Consider the following 25880-nt stretch of genomic DNA (forward strand, 5'->3'; position numbering starts at 1 on the left):
ATACCAAGAGCAATCCGTTTGGGAGCAGACGAGTGTATTAATGTTTCGTGAATGCTGTGCCTTGGAACCGAATCTCCGGTCGTCTCTCTAAACACCGCCGGCAAGCAAGCACCGGGCCCCTGCAAACCTTGTGCTTGGTCTTTCGTCAGCACAAAGAATCCTCTGCAGCGCCACGGCCCAATCGCATCACGGCAGTCCGCAGGCTCCGTCCGCCTTGATTACAGACGATACCGCCCGTCACTCGGGCAGCTCTGTAAGCACTGCCCCGGGTCCCGCTCTCACGCGTGGACTGCTGCAGGATTTCGTCCGTAGGGCAGAGTCATAACTGCGCTGCTGCGCTTCTAATCATCAATTGCTCCATCTGGCAGTCTAATCAGTATGGCGGGCAACGCTGTTGCAGATTGCTCATCCGCAATACCAGATGATTCACGCCTCTGGCTTGGCCCCGGCTGCGCCATTCGCCGAGTGCTGCCCCAGGTCATTGGCATTTGGCGCGCAGGCATCCTCTTCAGGTCCCAGTATAGCGAGCCTACTGTGCCCGAGCTACTGTACAGTGCGTGCGTGTCCGCTGCCGCAGCGAACCCGCTTCGCTCAGGCAGCAACTTGAGGCTTTGTCGCAATCTCGTACCGGCGTATAGGTATACGTCGCCGTTTCACAGCCTCTCGTCTCACATGCTCATATCGCATTGCTGTGGCTTGCACACACCAGGTCGCATTGCGTGCGAGCATTGCATACGGCTGATACATCCACACCGGTCAGCCATCCTGCCGGCCTGATGCACACAACGTCGGCCCTAGGCTTGGTCACAACTGTAGCATAACTGCCAACACCACGACTTCCAGTTCCAGCGACTGAGACATTGCGGTGTTCCATTTCGGTATGCTCATGCATGGGCGATGAGTCGATCGTCCGGAGCAACAGCATGGTACGCCGTGTAAACTCCAGAACGAGGTGTCAATGCACTTCGGCCGCAATGCGCAAGCGGAACGACCTAAATTCCGTAAAAGCCACTGACCATGAATCCTCTTGGCTAGGCTCCTCCAATCAAAATTTCACAAATCTCGGACGCTCTCCAACCACGCGATGCGAGGGCCGGCGGTGCATTCTCTCCGTGCCGTCGCAGTCGTGGATACAACAACAAGACATTGCTTCTGCTCTCAGGCTCCCGCATGCTGTCGTCCGTGGTAGAGCTGCCTGTTGCTACGCTCCTGCTCGCACGAGCCTCACAAAACTGCGTTGCTTGGCCGTTCATGGGCAGATCCGATCAGGTAGTTGCCCAGAACCCAACGCCGAGCGTTTGTTTATAATAAACCATCACAGTGAACAGCCGGCTTGCCCTAACCATCGTCTCTGCCTGATGAAGGACGTTTCACTCGACCGTGGTGCCCTACATTAAGGCACGCCGCCCAAAATTGACACAAAGCTTGCACAGATTCGCAGGATGCCAACTAATCCAAATCTGATCATGTGGAGAGGCTTTCATACCTGTCGCTGAGCGAAAGTGGTATGCATTGCTGCCGCGCTCTCCGTGGACACCGACCGACGAATTCGGGGTCGAGCGTGCGAGCGAGCGGGACGGACGAAGCGATCTCGCTCCTCGTCCGTTCCAACAAGCCACAGGTCAGGGTCAGACATAGGGCTGCTCGGCTGCCATTCTTTTGGCATGCGACAGATCTGCGACCAGGGTCGATGACACGATGGATTTCTAAACTCCGCTTACAAAACATCGTAACGCCGATGCTTTTTGTTCGCTGTGGGTCGGCGCCATGCGCTTGGAAAGCAATAGAAGAAGAATTTATCATGCTGATAGAAGAACATTCGTCTGCACTAGCAAAAATTCTGTCTGTTGTCAAGAAATTTCCTGTTCACTGATCAAATGATGCGCGACAGGCATCGGTGAGATGTTGCTGATCAATTCCTTCGGCCGACCAAGCTCACATCCGGGCGCAGACATGAGTACCAAGCTCGTGGCAGGAATTTTTGTCAGCCGCTTGCCATGTGTCCGTCAGCCGTACCTGAAATCAAGAATCACTCGCATAGGCGAGTATACTGACCAGGCAAGCGGCAGCGCGTGGTCAATTGTTCTCGGGATGTCCGAGATCCGCTGGCGCGCGACACGCCCTCTCTTTTGCAAGGCGTCCAGACTGACAACGCACCCAGTTGTTGACTTGTGTGAAAGACGTTCTCAAGCTTGCCACTGGTCAGTCGTCCACGCATGAGAATGCGACAGCGCTGGGTCCACACAATTGGTGGAACTGGCGCACAGGCACTGTTCTCACGTCTGTTGACTCCGTTCGATGAGCCACATGGATTTGACAGGGGTGAGTTTGACCAGGGTTTGACAGGCGAGTGTGCAGTCTAGCCACGCTGGCAACAAGACGTGCAGTTGGGTACCTCCCGCAGCGCCGTGTTGTTCTACACGATACATACGGGCGAAAAACCATGATGGTCACGCATAGCTGTGTTCCTCCTGTGAGGCCTTGTTCTCCAAGACTACACCCCGTGGCATTCCGCTTCAATCCGGAGCTGCACAGCTTTGAAACTTTCTTGTGCGGTCTGCACGCGGAAAGCTGATGGAGGGTTCGGAGACCTCGCCATGTGGTTCTCGAATGCTGGTCAGATACGCGAGGAGGTACCTCCCATCTTCCGCAGTATCCGTCTACAGCTAGACTGGTAGTTGTACTCTGTGCAAGCAAATGGTCGGCAGCGGCATGCAGCAAGTCGCCGTGTCTCACCTCCATCACCGTCTGGTCATTTCGCCAACTCGGGTCGCACAGCAGAGGTATATGAGTGTGATTTGTTGTGATTGATGCACTTCCAAGCAGCTGACTTCTTGACGGGATGAAGAGCGAGAATAAGTACGACCTCAGTATCGAGAGTCCATGTCATCCAGATCTTGCATCTCCTCTTCGTCACTAGCACCGAGAGCTAGTGGACGATCACGATCGCTGTCTGACTCCTCATCCGAATCCACGACTTCACAAGCAGGTTCGTCAAGAGATGCCTTGCTAAGATCTATGCCCAGCTTTCGGGCGTCGTCCGGTGTGATATTGAGGAGCTTTGCTTGCTCCGGCGTCAGGTCCACAATTTGTGGTGCATATTCGCCAGTCTCATCATCTTCATCGTAAGTGGTACTGTCCATGTGTAGCTGCTCGCCATCTTCAAGCTCGAGAACGCCGGATCGGAGATGGTCGCCGCCCAACGTCCAGCCATGCTCCTGGCGCAGGTAATCCTCAAGATCATCGAGTTCGTCCACGACATCCGACACACCGGTCCCAGTCATGCCTTCCAGACCAGTTCGAAAGCGGACGAGCAGAACTTTCAGCAAGGACCCACCGTCGTCTGCAAGATCAATCAGACCACCTTCCGCATCTTTACAATGCTGAAGTTGTAACCGCAGTGCTTCTATGGCGCTGACGAAGAAGTCCTGACTCTCTGCGACAGCGGTCTTGCATGTGAAGATCAAAGACAAGAGCCGCTTCCATTGCTCCAGACAGCTGAAATTGTTGATTGTGAGAATCATCAAAAAGCAGAATTGTAGTTCACCGATGATCTGGGTTATGTCCCCATCAGTGCAATACGTATCGACCAGATGTGCAAGTGCCCAGGAACGATCTTGTGCTGCTTCAGTTCTCTCGCGGCCAGTTGCCCCTTCGCGCCAGGTCTTCTTGAGGTCAACCGGTAAGAAGTTCAGCTCTTTGTCTGCCTGTAGCGCTTTCTTGTCGTGTTCATCAAGCCCAGGGATGTCCTCGATATCTCGCCGAGCTGAGCTTGCCGATGTAAGATGCCAGTGACCAGAATCGCCACCTGTGATTCTCGTCAAGAGAGACGCGTTGATGGCTGACGTTAACGTTGGCCAGTCGTTGACTTCCTCTTCAGCGCTTACGCTCGTCTCGGTACTTGTCTGTCGATGTGGTGTCAGGCCTTCTTTCCAGATCGATCCCAGATTGGCTCTCCAACGAAGAAGATCTGTTTCGTCTGTCACGGCCCCGAGTGTCTCGTTCACAGCGTCCCATTTCGCAACGAAGAGAGGCACGCCTTCGGCTGTAGGCCCGCCTGACACATGAAACCACAATCCGTGTCGCTCGGAAAATGCTGTGCTCGTCCCGGAGAAGGTGAAGTGGTAGCCCGTCGGCAGGTCTTTGACGCCGCGAAAGCGAGGCGTCACAGTGAAGGAGAGAAGGTCGATGCCGGCGAGTGCGGCTGGCGGCAGGTCGACCAGCAAAAGAGTGGGTGCGTTTGCGACTTCCATGTTGTGCGGATGCAAGTCGCCGCTGCTCTTGTTTGCTGGAAATCTGCCTTATTCCGACCTCACCTCATCAGAACCGCGTGTCTTCTGCACCGGATCCTTTGCTCCGATTCGTTCTCCTGGTCAGTTCAAGCAACCGCGGTATTTGTATCGTGTCAGAAAAGCCCTTGAGATGTCGAAGCCACGATTGCGATTTCACGCAATTGCGAATGACGCAAAGAGAGTTAGGCGCGAATATCCTTACTGTGACTCAGAATTCTGGTACCAGGACAAGTCTTCCAGCAGCCAGATCAATTTCACGTTCGCGATGTTCGCCATCAAGTTGAAGTCGCACCACGAAGGCAAAACTTGGACTCTTTTCCTTCCGAGGCTCCGACGCACGTGATCCAACAGACGAATGCCCACGGCCCACGATCTCGTAAACTCACGCAACTGAGATCTGCGTAACAAGCAAAATGAGATATGAACATTTGGCTTTCCCGCTCGAGCCTGCGTCTTTGGCCGTGAAGGTCATCAAAAATTGAAAGCTCACGATAGTACTGGGAGCTCAGGCAAAAAGAATTTGTCATGGACGCTGTGGGCTGTACAATATTAGACCATGGTCGGCTGCACGCTGCACGCTCTGGAGAACTCACAATTGAACCCACGACCTGAGTTCTTGTTAGATGGTCGTTGATCACATATCATCGAGTACTACACACCTTTCACAATGCCAGACCTCCTAGAGGAAGTTGATGCGAAGCGAAAATCATACCCCTAGACCAAGCTAAGTCGATCGTTAGTGGGAGCATGACTTGTGAGGCAGAGGATGAGACGAACCGCCCAGAATTCGTGACAGAACCACGAACACGTGACTGATTTCCTTTTCGTAGACATATGTAGCTCCAACAATCACGCCAAGCTAGCGGCTGAGGATGAGCTGCACGACATCTTTCGGACCAAGATCTACAGCTTATGTACGCAAGAATTGCCAAATTCTTCTTGACGATTGCGGGCAGAATTAGATATCTCCCAGGCAGACATTCGACGTGGTAGAAAACCACACAAAGAGGCTTGACTTTGACCTTCATTCGTCATGCGACTTGAGCAATCAAAGCCGAAACCAGAACCTCCGGCGTTGATCAAGGAATGCTTGGATATGACTTGCATGAACCGCTGTGGCATGACATTGCCATTCCTTGTTCTTGCGACTCCTGCTAGAACACATGCCTTTATTACTGGCTGGCCACTTACAATAGCAAGGGTCATGTTTACGAAACAGCACATTACAACAGTGTTTGGATGACTGTGTGACAGCAAGGGCACATCTTCGACACCTAAGTGACTCATCTTGTTCAACGTACCTAGGCAAGACTATAAGCAGCAAAAGTCGAACACAACACGACATGACTTGCCAGATACGACTTCACCACTCAAGCACGAAATCCGCCGCTCGGCATTGAACTCTTCCAGAAGCTTGATTCCACGTGGCTTACAACAACAATGAAATGAGTTCTTCATGAATCGCCACCAAACTAGTCAGCCAGAACACTTCCGTCGAAGTTATGTGGATCGTGGCGTCACATCAGAACGGCGCACATTAGCCACGTCAAGTCGACACGAGAAGCAATTTTCGCTATTGCGAGCTTTTACGACGTTCCACGTGGCGAGGATGCCCCTCCCTACTCTTCCAAGGAGGAATAAGGGGCTCTGACTCGCAGTATCAACTAGAACGACTAATGTTCGTTGTGATAGACATAAGAGGAAACAACTCCGAAATGCCTTGATTCCTGATCATCATCAGTTTGTCGGCTGCTTGTGCGAAGATCTCTGGAGAACAAGGTCGTAGCAAAATCGTCAAGCTGACCTCGCTCGATGCGAAATGCCTCCTCACAGAATTGGTAAAACCAATATTATACATTCTGTGCTCTGTACAATTCAAGACAATATGTCTTGCGGTGATTTTACAGCTATTCAAAACACAAGAGACAAAAGTCTTCAGACTCATCCGGCTCTGCTTTCTCACGAGCCAACGCCGATGGAAATGCGAAATACCGTGGCAATTCCCATGTTTCCCGCCCCATGCCATACATGCATTACTCTCTCAAATCTTGTTTTCCATTACTGAATCTTTGATTTTCAATTCCTCATCTGCAGTCAAAGACGTTTCCAGCCCCCGGGCGCTACTGCTTAATTCCATTCTTCCGCTTTCCAATGGACTCAGAGGTTCGTGTTCGAATGTGAGGTTGCCAATAGTTGGAGGAGAGGAGGCCGAAGCGTGAGTCCCTCTGATCGCGGCATCGTTGATCTTCGTTCGTCGACTGGCCATGGAGAACTTGCTTCTCGGGATTGTCGGAGGAGGCGCAGCGTTAATAGTGCTTCGATCCACAGGACTAACAGGAGAGGAGTCCCCGAGCTCGGCGGGCGCTTGCACCGCCGCTTGCGCAGCTGACGTTCCCAGTGTTAAGCTTTTTTTGGTTGACGTTGGATACGAGCGATCGGTCTGTGGTCGGTTACGGGCGGAGCCTGACAAGGACAGATCGGACATCGCAGCAGTTGGAGAAGATCTCGAGTTGCTCTCAGTGCCATCTGTACTCCGAGGCATGCTATCTATTCTTTGCGGAAACTGCAGCTGTGTGGCCAGCTTCAAGTTGTCGGCCGATTTCTGGATAGGCAATCCCGGTTTTGTCACTGATGGAGCGTGCCCATTACTGTTGAGCTGGCTGTCGCCCGCTTGCTGCGTGTTGTCTCCGCTGATCGTCGATGGGAGAGGTGGCGGCTGAACTGTTGGCGGAACAGAAGTTTGAGGCGGCGTGTCCTTGCGAGGGGGAGGGGGAGGCGCATCGGTTGAAGAATCTCGATTCGCAGTTAGGCGTGTAGGTAGAATCGGCAGAGGCGATGCGAGGCTGGCTTGCCCATTGGTCGTGTTGAGACTGTTCAGACTGGGCGCTGGCTGATCGATGGTGGTACTGGTACTGGCCTGTTTCGAAATTTTGTAAGCTGGTGAACTTAGTTCTGTTGAGTCCGTGGATGATTTTGCCGTATGCTGGCCTTTCGATGCCGATGATGATGGCGACGGACCGCGAGGCACTTGACCCGCTTCTTCAGTACTATCTGCAGACGGCATCGATTGCTTCTCCTCCACATGCCAGCCGTTCGAGGCAGGTAATTCTGAGACGTCTGGAAATTGCTCACTTTGGGGTTGCCCAGGCGGTTTGCTTCCTGGAGGTGCCACTTTGGAGTCATAGATTGTATGGCGCATCTTGAACGGCACGCTGGAAGATTGAGCAGACGGAGCGGGCGCTGCAGGCGATGGATTCGGGGCTCGCGCATCGTATACCGGGTTGCGGATCTTGAATGGCGGAGGCGTGGGTCGAACTACATTGTCCGCGACGGGTTCGCTCTCTGGCCAAGCGTGTGTAGGCATACCGTCGGCCCCCAATTGACCCAGTCGTGAGTCTCGAGATCGATATTCGGTTTGCTTGAACGACGAGTTGGAAGTAGCGCTGCCAGGCGTGGGAAGAGTTTCGAGGGGGCTGACGGGGTCTTCTTCAGGCGCGGCGATGTTGGACAAACGAGTACCCTCAGGAAGGGCAGAGACGGGACGCGGCCGTGTTGATATTGTATCTGTCGCATCCAGAGTGGGTTGTGGCACAGCCAGTTCCGCCGGCACGATGTCGGTTTCAGGCGAGTGCACTAACGCCGGCGTCTCCACCACGCCCGGGGAAGCTGCACGGCCTGCATACGCTTCGGTTGGCAGCTCCACAGGCGTGACGACCCCAAACCCGGTTGGCATCTCGAAGTCCCTATCGTCGGCGTTGCTATCCAGTGTCATGGTCGAGGGGTTCGGCGATGGGCTCCTGATATCGCCATTCCGCTTGCCCAATTTGAAGGGATACGCCACGACGCCATTGTGGGGGCGCGGATTGGCGGCGTTCAGAAAGGTGTTGACCGACCCTGACACTCGTACTGCGTCCTTAGCTTTGCCGGCGTCAGACATCGAGGGCGCGCTGCGCGCTTGCGATGCAGGAGGCACAGACGGCGACGGCGGCTCAACCTGTGGCACAGAACGATATTCGTCAGCCCCTGCACTCGAAACTTGGGTCGGCGATTCAACCCAACGACGGCGACTCGCGAAGGATGAAACTCTAAGTCCAACATGTGCGATGCGCTCGGACGTCACACCGCACCCTTCGCACAATCATCTTGCCTAGGGGAACAAGGCGATCGTTTTATGCACGCGATAACAACAAGAAACAACACACAACACTTACCTGCGCATCATCATTGGCCGGACCAGCTTTCGTCAATCCGCCTGCCTCATCGATCTCCACTTTCCCGTTCTTCGCGTTTGGGTTCAGATTGCTTGACAGCATCGTTGCGGAGCTGATCGGCCTTGCATAGTTGACCTTTGTTGAATTCACGCTCGAACGGCGACTGAGATCCCGCAACCTGGAAGGACTGTCCGGCATTGTATTCGGCGACCCAGGAGGAACTGGCGAGCCTGCATCCCGCTCGTTGTTCGCCTGGCCCTCGTCCTTGACACTGCGATAAGGACTCCGTGTGCGAGAGCCATTGCGCTTAGGTCCCCAGGCAGAAGCCAGCACACTTGCACTGGAGCGTCGACGCCGTTTCGCATCATCCGCGTCGTTCGAGGGTACGGCCAGATTGTTCCTAGCAGATGATGCACTCCGGGATACGTCTGCCCCAGACAATGCAGTCGCACGTGCGCTACTGCTCCCCGGAGGGACGCCAGTGGCAGTCCTTGTGCTGGCAGCCACACTCGAAGGCCTCTCGGCGTCTGCTTCTTTGGCATCCTGTAGCCTCTCTTCCCTCTGGATTGTACTCTCATCGTGCGACGATCCCCAGCCCGACCACATAGCAAGACCCCAAGACTTCCCTTTCTTCTTGTCGCCAGCCACATTGCCCTTGATCTTGCGATTGATTAAAGCCGCGGCAGCAGGATTTTCGCCGGGTTCCGGCTGATCGTAGTCCTTGGCCTCTTTAAGCTTCTTCTTCTGGAGCTTTTTGTAATCATTCGCAAACTTCACATCGTTCTCCCCGCGCTTCATCAGCCATTTATGCACTGGCCCGGTCTTAATAGCTCCAATCGTGTTGCGATCGAGATTCAGGCAAGCTATGTCGGCTACGCGGGGCAGAGGAAAGATGATGCCGTGCCTGTTGACCCGCTGTCGAATCATGTGGTCTTTGAAGGGCGGAAGGTCGTCTCCTGCTTTGCCAATTGCACCTATCGAGGTCAATTTGAACTGCGTAGACGTGACACCTTCCTCTCCAATACTCCCGAAGGATTCATGGCTACCTTTTCCATACTCATTCGGATCCTCTTTGTCACTAATGATGGAAATTGCATCATCGTCCAGAATCTCTATCGATTTGTGTTGTGCCCGTGCAAGCGCCCAGGCGCCGAATTGAGCGACGGATCGATACATGTACTTGGCTGGTCGCGTGAACGACAGTGTGTGCGGTACGTGACACAGATCTTCCCACACTTGCAATTGAACATCGGTACCCGGGTACTGGTTCAGGATCGTGCGCTCTGGATCGTATTGCTCCATGACGGCTTCGCCGGGAGGATATTGTCTCGGATTGGCAGCCTTGTGCGCCAGATAGATCTGCTCATCGCGTAACAACTCTGCTCCGCCGACTTGAATCAACATGGGCGGCAGGCCACCCAACGATGGCTGCTGCACTGGTGAAACTAGCGGGTGTGCTAGGAGGTCGTTCTTCGCATACATCTGAAACTGTTCGCGAATGACGACCAGCTTGTCACCAATTGCAATTTCCAGTCGCGGGCCCATTCCTGGAATTTGATTGTACTCTTTAGTTTCCTTGCCTCCTTCCAAGCCGTCTTGTGACTGTGCGTCTCCCCGAAGATTATCACGACTCTGTTTGGAGGTCATCCCTGTACCATAGGAAGCTGGTAGCTCGACGACGTCGAATGGCTGTTCCACGGGCTGTGTGAATGTTCGCTCAGGTCGTTTCTTCTTAGGCGCATCATCTGTGGTTGGAGGCGGTGGCCATGCCATGGACGGCTTGTGATGGAACCCGTGAGGAGGAATATAATCGCCCAGTCCCTCGCCAGCAACCGACGGAAAAGAATGGGTCAAATCTACCCAAGGCGACAAGAGGATCGTGCCTGCTGGTAATGGGCAACCTTGATCTCGAAGTGTGACCAGCATGCTCAAAACCATACCACCTCCTGCGCTATCGCCCGCAAACAAGACCTGACTAGGGTCAAAGTGCTCGAGCAGATAGAAGTATGTTGCAATGCAGTCGTGAAGTCCGCAAGGGAAGGGGAATTGCGGTGCCAGCCTGTACCGAGGAGCAAGCACACGCGCCTTCAGCTTTCGAGCATGTCGTTGCATTTGGTAGCGGTGCTCATCGACCGAGCCAAAGTAGTATGCGCCTCCATGAATGTACAGGATTACTCGGTCGCACTGCTTTCCTTCTCGTTTTCGCTCTTGGTGGTCCTTCTTCATTTCAATCCACTCTGCATGCAGCGGGGTGTCCGGCTTCCTCCATTGCCACCACTTTTCACCACCCACCTGTTCCATGCCATCGCTGCCCAATTGTTTACGCAGCAGGTTGGCAGATCGCTTGAGGAATTGTGGCGGAACCTCCACGTCCTGCGTTCGAACCCACGTTGGTACCGGTACCCATTGCGCGGTAAAAGCCTGGAGCTCTTCGACGGTGTGCTTGGAGCTATAGTCGAGGAATTGACGAATTAATTTTAGGCCTTCGTGGTAGGAGATGTGGGCAGTCGGTTTCTGCTTGAGCGGTTTTCGATTCAAGTAATGGGAGAAGTAGGTCTCAATGACGGACGGAGTCACTGCCGTGGCGACGCCGAATGTGCTAAAAGGCATGTTGGATGAGCTCCTCCACGTTGATGTGAACCTTCTGCATCCACCACCCGTCTCTCTTGGTCGCCTCAGTCGGCAGAGCTAGCAGGGAGGTGAGGAAACTGATAGCAGGCCTCAGCACATGTTATTTTGTCCCGTTGATGACGATCAGCCTCGTATCCGGGGATCCAACCAGGCCGCTCGCGAGGGCCCTAGCAGTGCATTCGACGAGACGAACTGTGGAGATCCGGAAGCAGTGCAAGTACCAGGTAAGGACGGTGTGTAGAAGGCAGGATTATCGGGTGAGGAACAGGAACAGATTAGTCGCGGACATGACCAGCGGAGGGGTGGTGCGAGTGAGCGACGGGTCAACGCTCATCAGAGCTCTGGCCGGCGCGGTGGTGTCGCGGCAAAAGGAGAGAGGGTTTCGCGTCGACGGTGCCCCTGCGTCATTTGGTGCTTCGAGAACAAATGTTCCAGCTGCGCGCGCCCACGCCCGACTGCGATACAGAGACGTCGCAAAACATTGTACTGCGTTTCACCAACTTCGTCATCGAGGCCGGCGAACAATGCAAACCCGGCTGACGATTCCGCCTTCCCCAGCTTTCTCCTCTCATCCTTGCTGTTGCTCCCGCCCTTCCGAGCAGGCCTGCCCGCCCATGCCAAGAGATGTCGGCGTCTGGCTGCGAGATCTCCGACCAAAAAATATGCCATCATGAACGAGCAAGTCGACTTCATACACCGCACACACACTCTGCCAACATGACCTCGCTACCTGCTTCGTCTGGAACCCAAGCGGTCGCATCAGACCCGGCCACTGTCGAACAGCTCCAGACGGCCTTCGATAACTCGATCTGGTACCTTCTCTCCCTCTGGCAACCCCTCCATATCGCCGTGCAGAATGCATGGGGCGGACCCGACTCAGCAGACAAGCGCGACTGGTTCGCAGGAGCTGTCTCTGACCTCCTGACTACTCGTCCCGAGACCGACCAAGAGGATTTGGAGCTCTTCCTCCTTCAAATCATGGGCGATGAGTTTGAGTGCAATGTCGAAGACGAGAGTGAGGTTGTAGTCGCCGGGGACATTCTCAAGGTGCGGAGTCGCATGATGGAGACAAGGAGTTTGCAGGCTGCAGTAGAGGTTGAACAGAGGTGGAAGAGTCGGGGAAACATGAAGACGGACAAGGTCGTCGTACAAGAGGTGAACCAGGATGCAGATGAAGAGGAATTCGAAGGGTTTGACGACGATGAAGATATGGACGAAGCACCGTCTCTGGTCAGCGCGCCAAAGGTGCCAAAGGAGAAGCCTATTCCTGAAGTTGACGATGATGGCTTCACCAAAGTATCTGGCAAAAAGAGGACGGGTTGAGGAATGGCAAGAGTTGGCGTGGACCAACTAGAAAGAGTGTTTTTTCTGTGGGCTGCAGCATGAGGATACTGCATTTCTGGACATCGGACGATGTAGACGTCGCAGAATTCTGGCTCTGCACGGCAAGCGTGCTTCTAAGCGGCTCGTACTGAACTAGTGCGACTGTCTGAGTTCTCCATTACCTGCACTCGGCACGGGGGACTATCAGAACCTTGGACCGAGGCATGTCCAAGGTGAACAGCCAGCGACACGAAGTTGTCCAGGACAGAGGGGCGAAGAAGGCCGTGTATGCAGCGAGAACAACCCCGCGGAGCAGAAAGTGACCTTGAACACGCTGCCACCTATCTTATCATGCCATGGTCCTGGAAGTTGTTTCAGGATTGAATGAGTATGCAACCGAGCTCAGATATTGCAAGCAGTATTGTCTGACATCCAGGGCGAGCATTTGAAATAAATTCGGCTGGAGAGCACTGCGCTTTGCTGTCGCCAGGCACCTTCCCTTCTTTCCCAGTTGTCGTAGCAGTAGCGAGCAGCACGATTCGTTTACAACTACATCGTCTCGCGGTCGTATCACACTGCCAAGCCACGACGTGGATTGCAAATATTCGGAAGCATTCTTCAATCTCAAATGCCGTTCCGTACAAGCCGTCACTGGGATGGTATCCAAGCTTCAATTCTACAGCCCTCGCTGCCCACTGCCGCAACGACAAAACGGGTATCGCGGAGCCCTCTGCGCGCTCAGCGTGTGGCAAGGCCATGTGGTTGACCCTTGGCATACCGATGCTCGGCGGGTATTGCGGAGATACCGAGACGAGGAGGGTAATCCGTGCTTTGCTATTCGCTGAACCTGCCTCATTTCTCCACACTCTCGGTGCAGTGGAAAGGCAGACCTGCCGCCGTCGGCAACAAGACATGAGGCTGGACTGTGCATCTACGCCATTGACGAGAGCCGCTCAAGAGTCCAGTGATCGCCGGTCCAGGATCGGGTTAATTGTATCGAGCTGTGCTTTCTTCTACTGGTCTGCTTTCTTCCCATCCTCTGAGCACCATTCCTGTACATTACACTTTGCATAACTGGATCAGAGCATAGACAAGATGAATCGCGATAGCAACAACACACAGAGCAAGCAGCTCTCAGGCGCAGAGATCGCAAAGCACAACAGCCGAGAGTCATGTTGGGTCATCGTACACGGCAAGGCATACGATGTCACAGAATGTGCGTACCATAAGGAAGGTATTAATTACAGCCATACTAACGTCTCCCACAGTCCTGCCTGAACATCCTGGTGGGCCAAAGATCATTCTCAAGTATGCTGGCAAGGATGCCACCGAAGAGTACGAGCCTATCCACCCTCCCGACACCCTCGACAAGTTCCTCGACAAGAGCAAGCATTTGGGAGAGGTGGATATGTCAACAGTAGAACAAGAAGAGAAAGAGGAAGATCCAGAAGAGATTGAGCGACAAGAACGTATCAAGCACATGCCAATCCTGGAGCAATGTTACAACTTGATGGACTTCGAAGCGGTGGCGAGGAGAGTAATGAAGAAGACAGCATGGGCATATTACTCTAGCGGTGCAGACGACGAGATTGTGAGTACAATCCAGCTGTGCTACGTATGCGACAAAGCTAATAGGATGTCTCCCAGACTATGCGAGAAAACCACTCAGCCTTCCACAAGATCTGGTTCCGACCTCGAATCCTCCGCAACGTCGAGAAAATCGATCTCTCCACCACTATGCTCGGCACCAAAGTTTCCATTCCCTTCTACGTGACCGCCACCGCCCTAGGCAAACTGGGCAACCCCGAAGGCGAAGTCGTCCTCACACGAGGCGCCCACAAACACAACGTCATCCAAATGATCCCCACTCTAGCCTCCTGCTCTTTCGACGAAATCGTCGACGCCCGACAAGACGACCAAGTGCAATGGCTCCAACTCTACGTCAACAAGGACCGCGAAATCACAAAACGCATCATCCAACACGCCGAAAAGCGCGGCTGCAAAGGCCTCTTCATCACAGTCGACGCTCCACAACTTGGCCGCAGAGAAAAGGACATGCGATCCAAATTCTCCGATACTGGCTCCAACGTACAAAACACATCTGGCGACAACGTCGATCGCTCACAAGGCGCCGCACGAGCAATCTCCTCATTCATCGATCCGGCCCTCTGCTGGGAAGACATCCCCTGGTTCCTCTCCGTGACCAAAATGCCCATCATCCTCAAGGGTGTCCAACGCGTCGAAGACGTCATCCGCGCCATCAGCGTGGGAGTTCAAGGTGTCGTTCTCTCCAACCACGGCGGTCGTCAACTAGATTTTGCCCGTTCAGGAATCGAAGTCCTAGCAGAAGTCATGCCCGAACTCCGCCGTCTAGGTCTAGAAAACAAAATCGAAATTTTCATCGATGGCGGAATTCGTCGCGCAACGGACATCATCAAAGCGCTATGCTTGGGAGCTTCAGGCGTGGGAATCGGAAGGCCATTCTTGTTTGCTATGTCGGCTTATGGATTACCTGGTGTGGATCGTGCGATGCAGTTGTTGAAGGATGAGATGGAGATGAACATGAGGTTGATTGGTGCGACATCCGTGGATGAGTTGACCCCTGATATGATTGATACGAGGGGGTTGGGGATGCACGTTACGGGCGTGCCGGGCGATACGCTGAGCTTGAATGCGTATGATGCGTTGGTGGGACCGGTGTGGAAGCAGGGGGCGAAGTTGTAAGATTTGGAAGGAGAAATTGATGTGCATTTTATGACTGTTCTGGTATATATAGCGATGTCCATGAGCATATATTTATCCTGTCACTTCTGCTAAACACAATCGTCCAATCAAGTCAGGAGGAAGAGTCGCGTTGAAGCGTATAGATTAACGAGGCTGAATGCGCCCACAGAGAAGTGATTGCAAATGGCACAGAAGTGTGCATATCCACATGTTATGAATCCTTTCTACATTCGGAGGAATTTACATGGCCATTTCTACATCCTCCGTTACCCTCGCTCTCGGCTTCCTTGCAAACAGTCCCACGACGTCTCTGAACATGTCTCTCACCGGTGGCATAGCTACAACGCCACCTTTCCCACCGCCTACATCAAATATACTAGACAGCTGCTCAGGTCTGACAACTGGGCGATCATCCTCGCCAGCTTCGGTCAACAGGAGCGGAGCTAGACTATCAGACATCTCTTGATCTTGTTCTGCAGGATTTGTGCTGAGAAGTGCAAGTGCAGCAGACGATGCAGTCTCGGCATCCTCGCTTGGTCTTACTTCCTCAACCATTTCGAGAGCTTCAGGCGCAGCGGAAGAAGAACTTCGGTTGCGGGTAGCTTGTTGAGTGCTGGTGAGGGAGCGGATTGTGCCGTCTTCGAAAATGACCGTGTAGCCTCTGGTGTCTTTGCCGGCCAGAATTGCCACTGGAGTTGATTCGAGGTCGGCTTCGAACAAAGCGTCTGGATTCTTGGGCGTGTAAACTGCGATCTGGGGAATGGACTCATCCAACTCCATAGACGTGATGTTGATCGAAGCTACCGCAAATGTTTGATCGGTTTCGTTGACAGCCAGCTTCGCGGTCTCTTGCTCTCCAAGTGCGCCAGGGAGCGTAATCGTGTAGTGGACGTTGTCGTCGACAAGGTTCCATACACGAATGTGTCCTAGACTGAGTACGATGAGGTACCGATCCAAGAAGCCGAAGTCCAAAACATCTTCATCGGCAGGGATGATGCCGGCATTTGTAGAGGTGACAGTGCCAGTGTCCGGGTTGACAAAATGTACCAGGGGCTGCACAGTCTCACTTAAGGTGGTCGTAGAGCATGCAAGCATCGAGCCATCAGGGGAGAATGCGAGGCTGGCGTCAATTGCAGCCAACGACTTATCGTGGTCACCGTCCATTGGCGAGTCGGCACGTTCTTCACCGTCAGTTGCAATTGGAAGCTTGATCGTTCTTCGGCATGCCCATTCGACTAGATCGTTGCCGTTCGGCTCTTTCAGAGGAACGCCGTGGCGGAACTTGGTCTTTGGCTTCCAGATCATTACCTCGCCGTCCTCTCCAATAGTTGCGAAACCGTTCGAGGCCGGATCGGACTTGAGCTGCAAGACACGGCCTGCACCAGAGCCAAGGTCGGCATCAGAGGATCGGGCGTGCGGAGCATCGGCTCTGGTGCTCAGTGTCCACATGGATTGCCCCTCGTCCCACTTCCAGAATTTGAGGTAGATTTCTCGTCGTTTCAGCTGCTCCTCCTGGATGTTCTCAAGATCGATGGCGTCCAGGCCAGCCGTGCGTGCGACCGCATGCTCCAGGTCCGTGGCTGGCGGAAACCACTCGTCAACTGTTGCCAGCCATTCTCCATCTGCACTTACAGCGAGCAGATTGACATCTGGTGGGATGATAGGAGTGTTTTCAGGTCCACGATTGAAGTCGGTCACGTTGTTGCGCGAAAGTGCTCGTCGGCTAATGTGTCGGGAATTCTGAATGTCAAAACTTTGCAGGAAAGGTCGAGTTGTGACATCTCGGGTGTGCTTCGGCTGTGTTGCTGGCACTGTCAAGAGCAGTTGCTTCGGATCGCTGGGATGCAGTACGACCGTCGCAGCTGGCAGCGCCATGTCTTCTCGGTCGAGTTGTTCTGTCAGTACCGGTAATTGAAGACCAGCAAAGTTGGCGACGGGCTTCAACTCAGTGGTGCTCAAGACCATGATGGAGTTATCGCCCATCTGCAGAGCATATTGTGTACCACTCGGCGAGACGACAACACGCTCAATCTCTGCTGTGAGATGGGGCAAGAATTGCTTGTGTCCAGTCTCCAGCTGCCAGATCACAAGCACGGACTCCCTGCCACCTGAGATGAGATAGTTGCCATCTCTCGAAAATTTGACTGTTGAAACAGCCTCGCGGTGCCAGTGCAGGATCCGAGGCGTGGGGAGAATCGCCTGCGAGGGCTTTGCAAATAGAGATAGGAGGCTGGAGTAGAAGTGTATTTGGCCATCCGCATTGCCCACTGCAAGTGCGAGATCAGGGATAGGCTTCTTCTGATCTTTGGCAGGTGAGTTAGCCTTGCCTGTAGCTGGTGTCACAAGTCTCGCATCAAGACACTGGAAAGGCACAGTCGTCGGCATCTCGATCCAGATGTATTCGGCAGTTTGAGTGCCGTCTTTCCTCTTTCCCAGCAGCATTGCAGTCGTACCCAGACAGATGATGTAGGCGCCACCTTCAAGAACGTGTATGCTCGTCAGACGTCGGTATGTTGAGTACAACGACTTTCGTTCTCCAACAATAGTGTACATGCCTTGAGTCTGGGCGATGCAGTATACCTCTAGGCGTCCATCTCCACGAGCAGCAGTAGTTGCGGCAATGGTGGTCTCATTGCCTGGAAAGCTTCCTTTGATGATCGACCCTGTCGTCCAGTTCCACTGCACTTTGGTACCGTTGTCATATGCAATCTCTATGTGATCCGGGTAGTCGGCGCTCAAAGTATACGCAAGGATAGACCTGCCATCGGGCACTGCATGTGTCCGCGAAATGAGCGAGCTATCGAGGTGCAGTAGCTGGACTTCACGGATCGTGGCCGCGATCAAACATTCGTCGCCGTTCTCGTCCACAACAAAGATTGGGTCATGAGCCAGGTACCGTCCGGCGCTCGGTTGAGACATCCACCAACCATGTTCGTTCGGTGCTGTGAGCTCCTCATCCTCTCTGAAGCCTGCCTTGATCTCGCGATCGGCGTTCCGTCTCGCCTTTTTCTCAATGGCGCGCTGTCGCTTGTCCTTGATCGATAGCACAGTGCCATTTTCGCTTCGCTGTTCCGCGCCTGCCTCTACATCCTGCACAACCACGTCCTTGATCTGCTGTTTCTGCTTCTTGCTCTTTTGAGGTTTCACCGTAGCTGCCTCGATCTTTCCCATAGACACATCTACGTGCCCATCTTTAGTTGTAGGTGGTGCTGTAAATGGCGATGCAGCGGCCGCAGTGCCATTCTGAGAAGTTCTTGTCTTCTTGGCCTTTTTCGACGTCGGTGTTGCTTGTATTTCGGTTTTGATCGAAGGCTGTCCAACGTTGCCTCCATTTGCAACACCGATATTCTCTTTCTTGCCTGACTTTGGCGAGTCTAAGTGCTGGGATGGAGTCGAAAGACCGTTCTGCCTTGGTACGACCACTTGAGGACTGCCGTTCGAGGTGCCATTTGCCTTCACGTCGGTCTTCGCGGACGACTTGACCCGCTTCGCCGTCGCATTGTCCGCCTGCTGCTGCTCCAGCTTCCTCTTCCTCTCGGTATCTCTGGCCATTGTTCCGACGCGACGGGAGCACGTGGAGAGCGAAGTGAATGACGAAAATCAGAGGCAGGTCGATGCATTTGCTCGTGTGCCCGAACTAGCTTTCTGAACCTCGAAAAAGTTCGAGGGTCCGTGCACTCAGCCGGTCTTATCGGCTTTGAACTTCTCGCGACATGACTTCAATCTTCGCGACAGCAACCACGCCGCCCTTTGCATCGCTTCCACCACCGTCGACATGATTATCCCAATTCGCTGCTTTTCCTGCGGCAAGGTGCGACGCATCCGATCCTCAATCTAGAACGTGCAGCGCTAACGTGTTATTGTCCCCAGGTCATTGCAGACCTCTACGAGCGCTACGTCGAGCTCATCGGCACAGTACAAGAGAACGGCGACACGGTCTCTGACGGCGACGCGATGGACCAACTCGGCCTCAACAGATACTGCTGCAGACGTATGATGCTCACACACGTCGATCTGATCGAGAAGCTGTTGCGGTATGTACAGACAAAGAACGAGCGGCATAGGACAATAACTGAATGCGTACCGCGCAGATACAATCCGGCGGAGCGCGACGTTGTCAAGGATCGACGATAAAGGCACGATATGAGACTAGCGAAAGGAGGAAAATGTGTTATAGTATTCCAGCGAAGGTGTTATGGCGTTGAAAAAGGAGAATACAAAAACGGAGCGAGCAACATGCTCGCGCACAAGGGTGCTACAAATCAGATCTGTACGTCTAGAGCCGTCGCAACGAATAGTCCCGGTGATAAGACGGACGCCTTGCCGTACGCGGCGCACGGGCACTTGAAAGGCACAGTTTGCCCGATAGCTCGCTGCCAGCGCTTGTGGCTCATTGATCAGGAACGAGCACTGGCGAGGTCTCAGTGGACTGGCAGTCGTCGATCCTTTCGGAGATATTGACGACGGCGCAGAAGGATCTCCAAACTTCAGCGTTCAAGACATTGAGCGACTACCCAACAATAAAAGCCACACGAAAACTAAACGCCAACTCCCTTATGAGGTTGAGCTCGGCGCCGTATGGCCACGAGCGAGCTTTAATCCTTCAGCTTCCCGTCTATGTCTGCTCCTCCAGCTTCTTGATCTCCCGCTCATACTTTTCGTTGATCTTCTCCAGGTTATGCCACGCCTCATCACTCTCCTTAATTATTGCTTTGAATTCCTGGATATGGTCATCATCCTCCTGCCTCTCCCGCGCCCACTGCAACGCCATGGCTTCCAGGTCATCCTGATCCTTCTTAAACTGATGCTCGTGCTCCGCCAGGTCCTTCAGAGCTCGTCCCGCTCCTTTCCCCTACCCCCCTCAATCTCTCCCAGATCGCCCAACAGCTCGTCCAGCTCCTTGTCGTCACTCTCAGCAATCTCATCGATTAGCGACTCTGCGTCACTTCGCGCCTTTTCCCACTCCTTCTTCTTCTCCGCGATGAGATCCGCCGTGGTCATATTCTTATGCGTAGCCGTGGCGTTGGCCGGAGCGGCAGAGAGACTGTACGTGGGGAAGTTACAAGACATTAATGTAATGATCCGTCGGACATGATACTTGTCGAGTTCTCGGTCCGGTGGATACACTCTTGCTATCGGCATGCCGGATGCGAATAGAGACGTATTATTGTTTATTCTACTTTGCCATCATCAAGTCATGTGTACGCTTACTTTTGTGTCCGTCTATCATTACTGGTGTAGCATTTGTATCGTTTTCCCGCCCGCAGAGCGCCGCTCGCACCCAGTCCGATCTTGCCCACGGCTGTGTCATCCTCTGGTTGCTCTGAGCTATCACCGACCCAGCCAGGAACCTCATCGAGTATCCGTATTATGTGAGTATTATTCGCCAGCTGTAGTGGTAGATGCTCCGAGATAGCAGCACCCAGCTGCATCATGGTGAATGCATCAAGGCGACTTGTCCAATGTGGATTCCAGTTGCCGTACACCGCCATGGCAAGTAGAGACACCAGGTATATGCTTAAGAGCACAGAGATGAGAATCATGCCTGCTGTCGAGATATGTGGAATCTGGATTGGGGCTCCGGGATCGTAGTTGACAGTCAATGTAGCACGTTGTCCAGACTTCAACCAGCGCTCGTTTGCCAAGAAAGCAGCCGCTTCCCATGCGTTGTTCAGTTTTGCCTCGTATGTCGGACCGCGACCGTCTCTGCCGGTTATCGGACCAATATGCATCTGGACATAGTCAAATATGTTCTCCTGTAAGTAATCGGAATGCATGTTATTGTTGGACACACAGCCGACCATGTTGTCGTAGTCACTGGCGATGGTCGCAGAGTCAGCATCCATGGAGGCCAAAAGCCCAGCGAATGGTACTCGTTCGGTGCATGCATAGGTTCGGGATGTGACATTCTGGTTCACGTAGAAGTCAGGATGCTGCGTCCGGTCCGCTATCCAAGAGCCTGTGCCAAATAGGGCCAGAGCGATTGTGAGGAGTGGCCCTTTGTTCATTCCGTTAAATAGAGCGAAAGCGCCGTCGTCAACTATGGAGGTTCCGTTGCTTTCTTGACTCTCTTCTCTTATGCGTAGAGTATTGTTCCGATCACTTAAAACGTCAGCGTGCGACTTGTGCCATTTCAAGAGAAAACGTACTAGATCTCTTGACCTCTCAAGTCGCTCTGTATGACACAGTCACGACCACAGTGAGCTTCGGGACCATTTTTTAAAAGGGGACCCGGTAGCCCGCCGTTCATTATATTTGGCAGTTCAAAGTATCCAGAAGTCGTGTTAAGTGTGATCCTGAAAAGGCCACTCCACTGATCCTCCGACCACCACTGTTTGTATGGGTTTGAACTTAGAGCAGTAAGATTGAGGTACAGCTGTTCAGAGATAGTTTGTCTATTTCGTGTCTTGTTCCACAAAGATTTGCTCTGGTCGGTGGGCATACAGGCGACCACTCCCCAAGAGCTGGCGGCTAGAGAGCCATTCACGTAACCAGACTCCCATGTTCCAGCGTAACTGGCGAAGAATGAGTTGCCTGAACGCTCGCAATGAGCCGGAAACGCTGCCGCAGGAATTCGTTCTCTTGAGATTGAGGAGTTGATGCGAGGGATAAATTGTCGCACGAGACCAGTGCTGAAACCTGCGGGCAACTGAGCGATGAAGGAATCATGGAGTTGCGACATGTTGGCCAGAGAGACTTGGCCAAATGCACATGCCGTGTTGTTGTTCCCGACGCTACCAGTGCAATTCAGCGCTCCGTCAGCAGTCCACAGCCTCGTTTGGGGATCCGTACTTGTTGTAGACGTGAGAGCGGACCGTAACTCAGCGGGGGTAAGTTGGTTGTAAAATGATCCCTCATCGAAAAGGTCGATGAGATCGGTAATTTTCCCAAGAGAAGCAAGGCTGACCGGAGTTTGCACAGTCTTGGAAGTCAAGAAGACGGACTGTAGAGGCGAGAGCGAGGCACCTATCGCAACACCTTAGCACGAAGTAAAGGCCGTATGCTGTTCAAGCTTACCCAAGGCGATGAGTAGGATCGCGAGGTATAGCAGACTCGAGCCATAGGAACTTAGCCTACCGCGTAAGAGGTGCAGATAAACCTCGAAATCGGCCCAACCCTTGTCAGCGAGGACCATTGTCTTGCGCAACGATAAATTGTGATTCCGATGCTCTCGTTGCATGAATGTTACGGCGGCAGTAGAGCAGACCGCAGACGTCAGAGGGACAGTGGAAACCGCAACGATAGCTTGAACGACCCGTGCAACCTGTAGAATTCGCTCATTGAACGTGTAAATAGAGTGAGTGGGGTAGCGATAGCCGTACACGTCGCCATCTCTAAGGTACAATCCTGTGGATTATCAGTGGCTGCGCGATAGCTGAGGATGGTAGACATACCATAATGGGACGCGTTGAGAGGTTTGCGAACAAGGGTGCAGTTGATCGTCCAGGCGAAAATTGACAGGATGGCGTATGTCACTGTCAACCATAATGTAAGTGGGAGCCGCTGGAGCTTGCGGGCGTCCTCTGTGCGATCTTTCCTATCGCCTTCTCGAGTAGACAAGGCATCGGATGTGCTTCGAATTGATCCAGTTGCCATGTGTTTCGACGAAAGGCGTGCTTCTTTCTGGTTATCAGGTACACCTTGCTGTCTAGTAGCTGGCGAAAGGCAATCGTGTTCAGCGCCTTGCGGCATCAGGGGTGAGGACTCCATAACTCAACATTGCAATACTGGTGAGCGTTTATAAAAGATCTTTAGCTCGTCTTTGGATCAGATAGAGTGGCGAAGTGAACACGGTCAATAACACAGGGTACGCGTGCGTGTATAGAGAAGCTTCACCTGCCTTTCTTGTTTGTCACTGATCTGCTGTGCAGCGCATCGCCCCCGAGGCTTAGCGATAGCGTTCGAGGACAATCTAAACTTGCTTTAGTTCGAGGGCATTGCTGGAGTTCTGAACCATTTGAGTCGCCTGAAAGTCTGAGCAGTCTTTCTGACTACTCGTGAAGAAACCGTAGAGATGTCTGAACATAACCGTAACCATGCTGTGTCACATTGGACAGATTGGCGGTGTGAACATGGCTTGTTGCTGGAGGATGCCAAGAGGTTGTTCAGGGCGAAGTTGCAAGAGCAGCTCGGTGCCGAACCGAAGGCGCATGCAGGATCCTCCAGGTTCGCATTCTTTGCCATTTGCGGTCAGGTAGATCTTCCTGAGGCACATTCTCTGAGTCTTGACACAGTAAGGAACGGGTCGAGTAACAAGGCGGGCTGTGGAGATGGGTGTGCGTAGGATGAGCAAGTGGGCTGATGATGGAGAGACGGAATGCCAAGGCGCTTCAACTTTCTTCCGCGTCGCCGTGATGGCGATCAACTTTGAGCTTGACCTTAACACGCACACTCAACAGGCGTGTTGCAAGCATGGGCAACGATGGCGGCAGCATTCCGACGCGTCGCGAACTCGTGAAAGAAGCGGCAAAGGATAAGACCACTGCGCAGGTCAAAGAGGCACAGCACGAACAGCAGGAGTATCACTGGTCCACGGATCCAATATCCCGCGAACCTCTTGCGCAGCCCGTTGTGTCGGACTCCTCGGGAAAGCTGTACAACAAATCAACGATACTGGAGTATCTTGTCGAGGGAGTGCGGAAGGAAGACGCGGACGTCGTTACGCAAGGCGCGATCAAATCGCTGAAAGACATTGTAGAGGTCAAGTTTGAGGTGGACGCGGACGCCACGAATGATGGCGTGAGAAAGGAAGTCTGGAAGTGTCCAGTGACTGGCGATAAGTTGGGCCCCGGGTCGAAGGCCGCCTATCTGGTTCCCTGTGGACATGCTTTCTCGGGCAGCGCGATCAAGGAAGTCTCGGGCGAGAAGTGCTTGACCTGCGAGACCGAGTACGCGAGTAACGATATTATCCCAATTCTGCCCACTGCTGCAACAGATATTGCAAGGTTAGCGCTGAGGGTGAAGACGTTGCAAGAGAAGGGCCTGGCACATTCCCTGAAGAAGGCGAGCGGAGGGAAGAAGAGGAAGAAAGGAAAGGATGAGACCGAGAACGGGGACGGCAACGCGGAAGGCAGAGGAGAAAAGAGGTCCAAGAACGAAATGAACGGCAGCAATGGGATCAACAACTCATCTGCCGCTTCAATCGCCGCAAAGGTCGTGAGGGAGCAGGAGCAGTCGAAGAAAAGGAAGATGGAAAACGACAATGTGAAGAGTTTGTTCTCGACGAAGGACCAAAATAACAGAAATGGAAAGAACGCCGACTTTATGACGAGAGGCTTCTCCGTGCCATCGCAGAGCAAGAGATGACGCAGCGTATGCTCGAGCACCAAAGATGAGAGATTCGTCTCGGCACAACATGGAATTCAGAAGGACCCCATTACTTCGCTTCATGCTAAGCGCTTTAAAGCAGCCAGAAGGTCTTGCCGCATCGGGATATCTTTGCTAATGCCCAAAGTGATCCCACGATACCGTCGAATGCCAATGCAGAACATCTTCCAGCTGGCAGCGGCATCTGAGTCAAGCATGCATCAATACTTCCAGCGTCCTCTTGCTCCCAGCCCCAGGACGATTCTCCACGCATCGCATATCTCAATGCTGCCTCTACGCCGTCTTGCGTCTACAGCCTGAACTCGATCTCCTCGCACTCGATCTCGCACCCACGACCGCCTAGCTGAAGCCTCGCGAACAAGTCTACCAGATTGTCCTGCTCGCCCCCACCGTACTGCCGAGAGTGGTCGTACCAGGACGTCAAGTGATCCTCTGACATGGCCATAAGCAATGCCTCACCGACTGTCCATCCCTCTTCCTTGAAAGGAAGAGACACCAACGCACATCCTATTATCACCTCAAAAGCTTTCCAGTGAAGGCAAATTTTCATCTTCTGAGCGGGCTCAACCGTAATGTGCATGTCGTCTAGGATGGCGCTACGTTGCCCGTTGAGGTACATTTCGATAGCTGCCTTCATAGCGGGACCTCTTGGCTTGAAACGCGAGCCTTCTGGTACTGTTGGTCTGAATAGCGGGTTGGGCATCTTATCGGTGTGCCAGATTTCGCCAGAGGTATTCACGATACGGAAAAGCTTCGGTCTGAGTGAAATCGAGCTTTCGACAACTTTGTTCCAGTGCCGGCAGACTCGAGTTGCGTTCATGATATCGAGTGGTCTGAGGTGTAGAAGGACATTTTCAAGCAACTCCACCGTAGATATGACGGCTTGAATGGCGGCATTCGTTCTGTCGCGCTTGGCTTGTTTGAGCTTGAAAGCGTCGTAGTCGGCATCGGATAGGCGCGAAAGATCGACGGCCGCAGCATTCGAGTCCGTATCGCTCGAATCATCCTCCTGGTTGCTCAGCGGTGTCGCCCTTTGCATGTCCACACGCTGGAGCGCGCGTTTCTCCCACTTGGGCTGCGACAATGGATCAGCATCGAGGTCCTCGAGTCCACTGTCTCATACAATGGATCGCGCGCTGCATTGCAGCCGACCGGAACGTACCTTTGCTGTGCCATTACGGCCGCCTCCAGTGTATTTGCGCTTCATGTCTGCGAGGTCGAGCGACGGACAGACATTGAGCTACACAGGACAAGCAAAAGGAAATAGAGCCGGTGAAGGGAGACGCAGCTGACATGTCTCTAGCATTCACCATAGTGGATCAGGAAGCACGTGCTGGCGCACCCAACATTCACCACATATGCTAATACCCGC

The 25880-nt window shown here is 53.4% G+C and overlaps 10 protein-coding genes across 10 annotated transcripts; 4 read left to right on the forward strand and 6 right to left on the reverse strand.

Moving 5' to 3' along the window:
* Window positions 1-2867: 2867 nt before the first annotated feature.
* On the reverse strand, window positions 2868-4253 carry RHO25_003103 (uncharacterized protein; the record flags this gene model as incomplete). Its single annotated transcript, XM_023598629.2, has 1 exon — window positions 2868-4253. One exon carries the CDS (start codon window positions 4251-4253, stop codon window positions 2868-2870), a length of 1386 nt encoding a protein of 461 aa, XP_023455633.1.
* A 2080-nt stretch (window positions 4254-6333) lies between these two features.
* On the reverse strand, window positions 6334-11113 carry RHO25_003104 (uncharacterized protein; the record flags this gene model as incomplete). The annotated part of the gene is made up of 2 exons (XM_065602352.1): window positions 6334-8286; window positions 8504-11113. The coding sequence occupies 2 exons, from the start codon at window positions 11111-11113 to the stop codon at window positions 6334-6336; spliced, it is 4563 nt and encodes a 1520-aa protein (XP_065458424.1).
* Window positions 11114-11851: 738 nt separating this feature from the next.
* Window positions 11852-12457, forward strand: RHO25_003105 (uncharacterized protein; the record flags this gene model as incomplete). The annotated part of the gene is made up of 1 exon (XM_023598632.2): window positions 11852-12457. One exon carries the CDS (start codon window positions 11852-11854, stop codon window positions 12455-12457), a length of 606 nt encoding a protein of 201 aa, XP_023456437.1.
* Window positions 12458-13552: 1095 nt separating this feature from the next.
* On the forward strand, window positions 13553-15181 carry RHO25_003106 (uncharacterized protein; the record flags this gene model as incomplete). Its single annotated transcript, XM_023598633.2, has 3 exons — window positions 13553-13673; window positions 13726-14048; window positions 14105-15181. The coding sequence occupies 3 exons, from the start codon at window positions 13553-13555 to the stop codon at window positions 15179-15181; spliced, it is 1521 nt and encodes a 506-aa protein (XP_023456436.1).
* A 240-nt stretch (window positions 15182-15421) lies between these two features.
* Window positions 15422-18733, reverse strand: RHO25_003107 (uncharacterized protein; the record flags this gene model as incomplete). The annotated part of the gene is made up of 1 exon (XM_023598634.2): window positions 15422-18733. One exon carries the CDS (start codon window positions 18731-18733, stop codon window positions 15422-15424), a length of 3312 nt encoding a protein of 1103 aa, XP_023456435.1.
* Window positions 18734-18956: 223 nt separating this feature from the next.
* RPB10 (DNA-directed RNA Polymerase II subunit L) lies at window positions 18957-19315 on the forward strand (the record flags this gene model as incomplete). Its single annotated transcript, XM_065602353.1, has 3 exons — window positions 18957-18992; window positions 19052-19215; window positions 19273-19315. 3 exons carry the CDS (start codon window positions 18957-18959, stop codon window positions 19313-19315), a joined length of 243 nt encoding a protein of 80 aa, XP_065458425.1.
* A 481-nt stretch (window positions 19316-19796) lies between these two features.
* On the reverse strand, window positions 19797-19952 carry RHO25_003109 (uncharacterized protein; the record flags this gene model as incomplete). Its single annotated transcript, XM_065602354.1, has 1 exon — window positions 19797-19952. The coding sequence occupies one exon, from the start codon at window positions 19950-19952 to the stop codon at window positions 19797-19799; it is 156 nt and encodes a 51-aa protein (XP_065458426.1).
* A 56-nt stretch (window positions 19953-20008) lies between these two features.
* On the reverse strand, window positions 20009-22891 carry RHO25_003110 (uncharacterized protein; the record flags this gene model as incomplete). The annotated part of the gene is made up of 5 exons (XM_023598636.2): window positions 20009-20225; window positions 20393-21283; window positions 21331-22147; window positions 22199-22528; window positions 22576-22891. The coding sequence occupies 5 exons, from the start codon at window positions 22889-22891 to the stop codon at window positions 20009-20011; spliced, it is 2571 nt and encodes an 856-aa protein (XP_023456441.1).
* A 702-nt stretch (window positions 22892-23593) lies between these two features.
* On the forward strand, window positions 23594-24487 carry RHO25_003111 (uncharacterized protein; the record flags this gene model as incomplete). The annotated part of the gene is made up of 1 exon (XM_023598637.2): window positions 23594-24487. One exon carries the CDS (start codon window positions 23594-23596, stop codon window positions 24485-24487), a length of 894 nt encoding a protein of 297 aa, XP_023456440.1.
* A 310-nt stretch (window positions 24488-24797) lies between these two features.
* On the reverse strand, window positions 24798-25715 carry RHO25_003112 (uncharacterized protein; the record flags this gene model as incomplete). The annotated part of the gene is made up of 2 exons (XM_065602355.1): window positions 24798-25583; window positions 25671-25715. The coding sequence occupies 2 exons, from the start codon at window positions 25713-25715 to the stop codon at window positions 24798-24800; spliced, it is 831 nt and encodes a 276-aa protein (XP_065458427.1).
* Between the last annotated feature and the right edge of the window lie 165 nt (window positions 25716-25880).

Source organism: Cercospora beticola, chromosome 2, assembly GCF_033473495.1.
Source record: "Cercospora beticola chromosome 2, complete sequence".
Lineage (NCBI taxonomy): Eukaryota > Fungi > Ascomycota > Dothideomycetes > Mycosphaerellales > Mycosphaerellaceae > Cercospora > Cercospora beticola.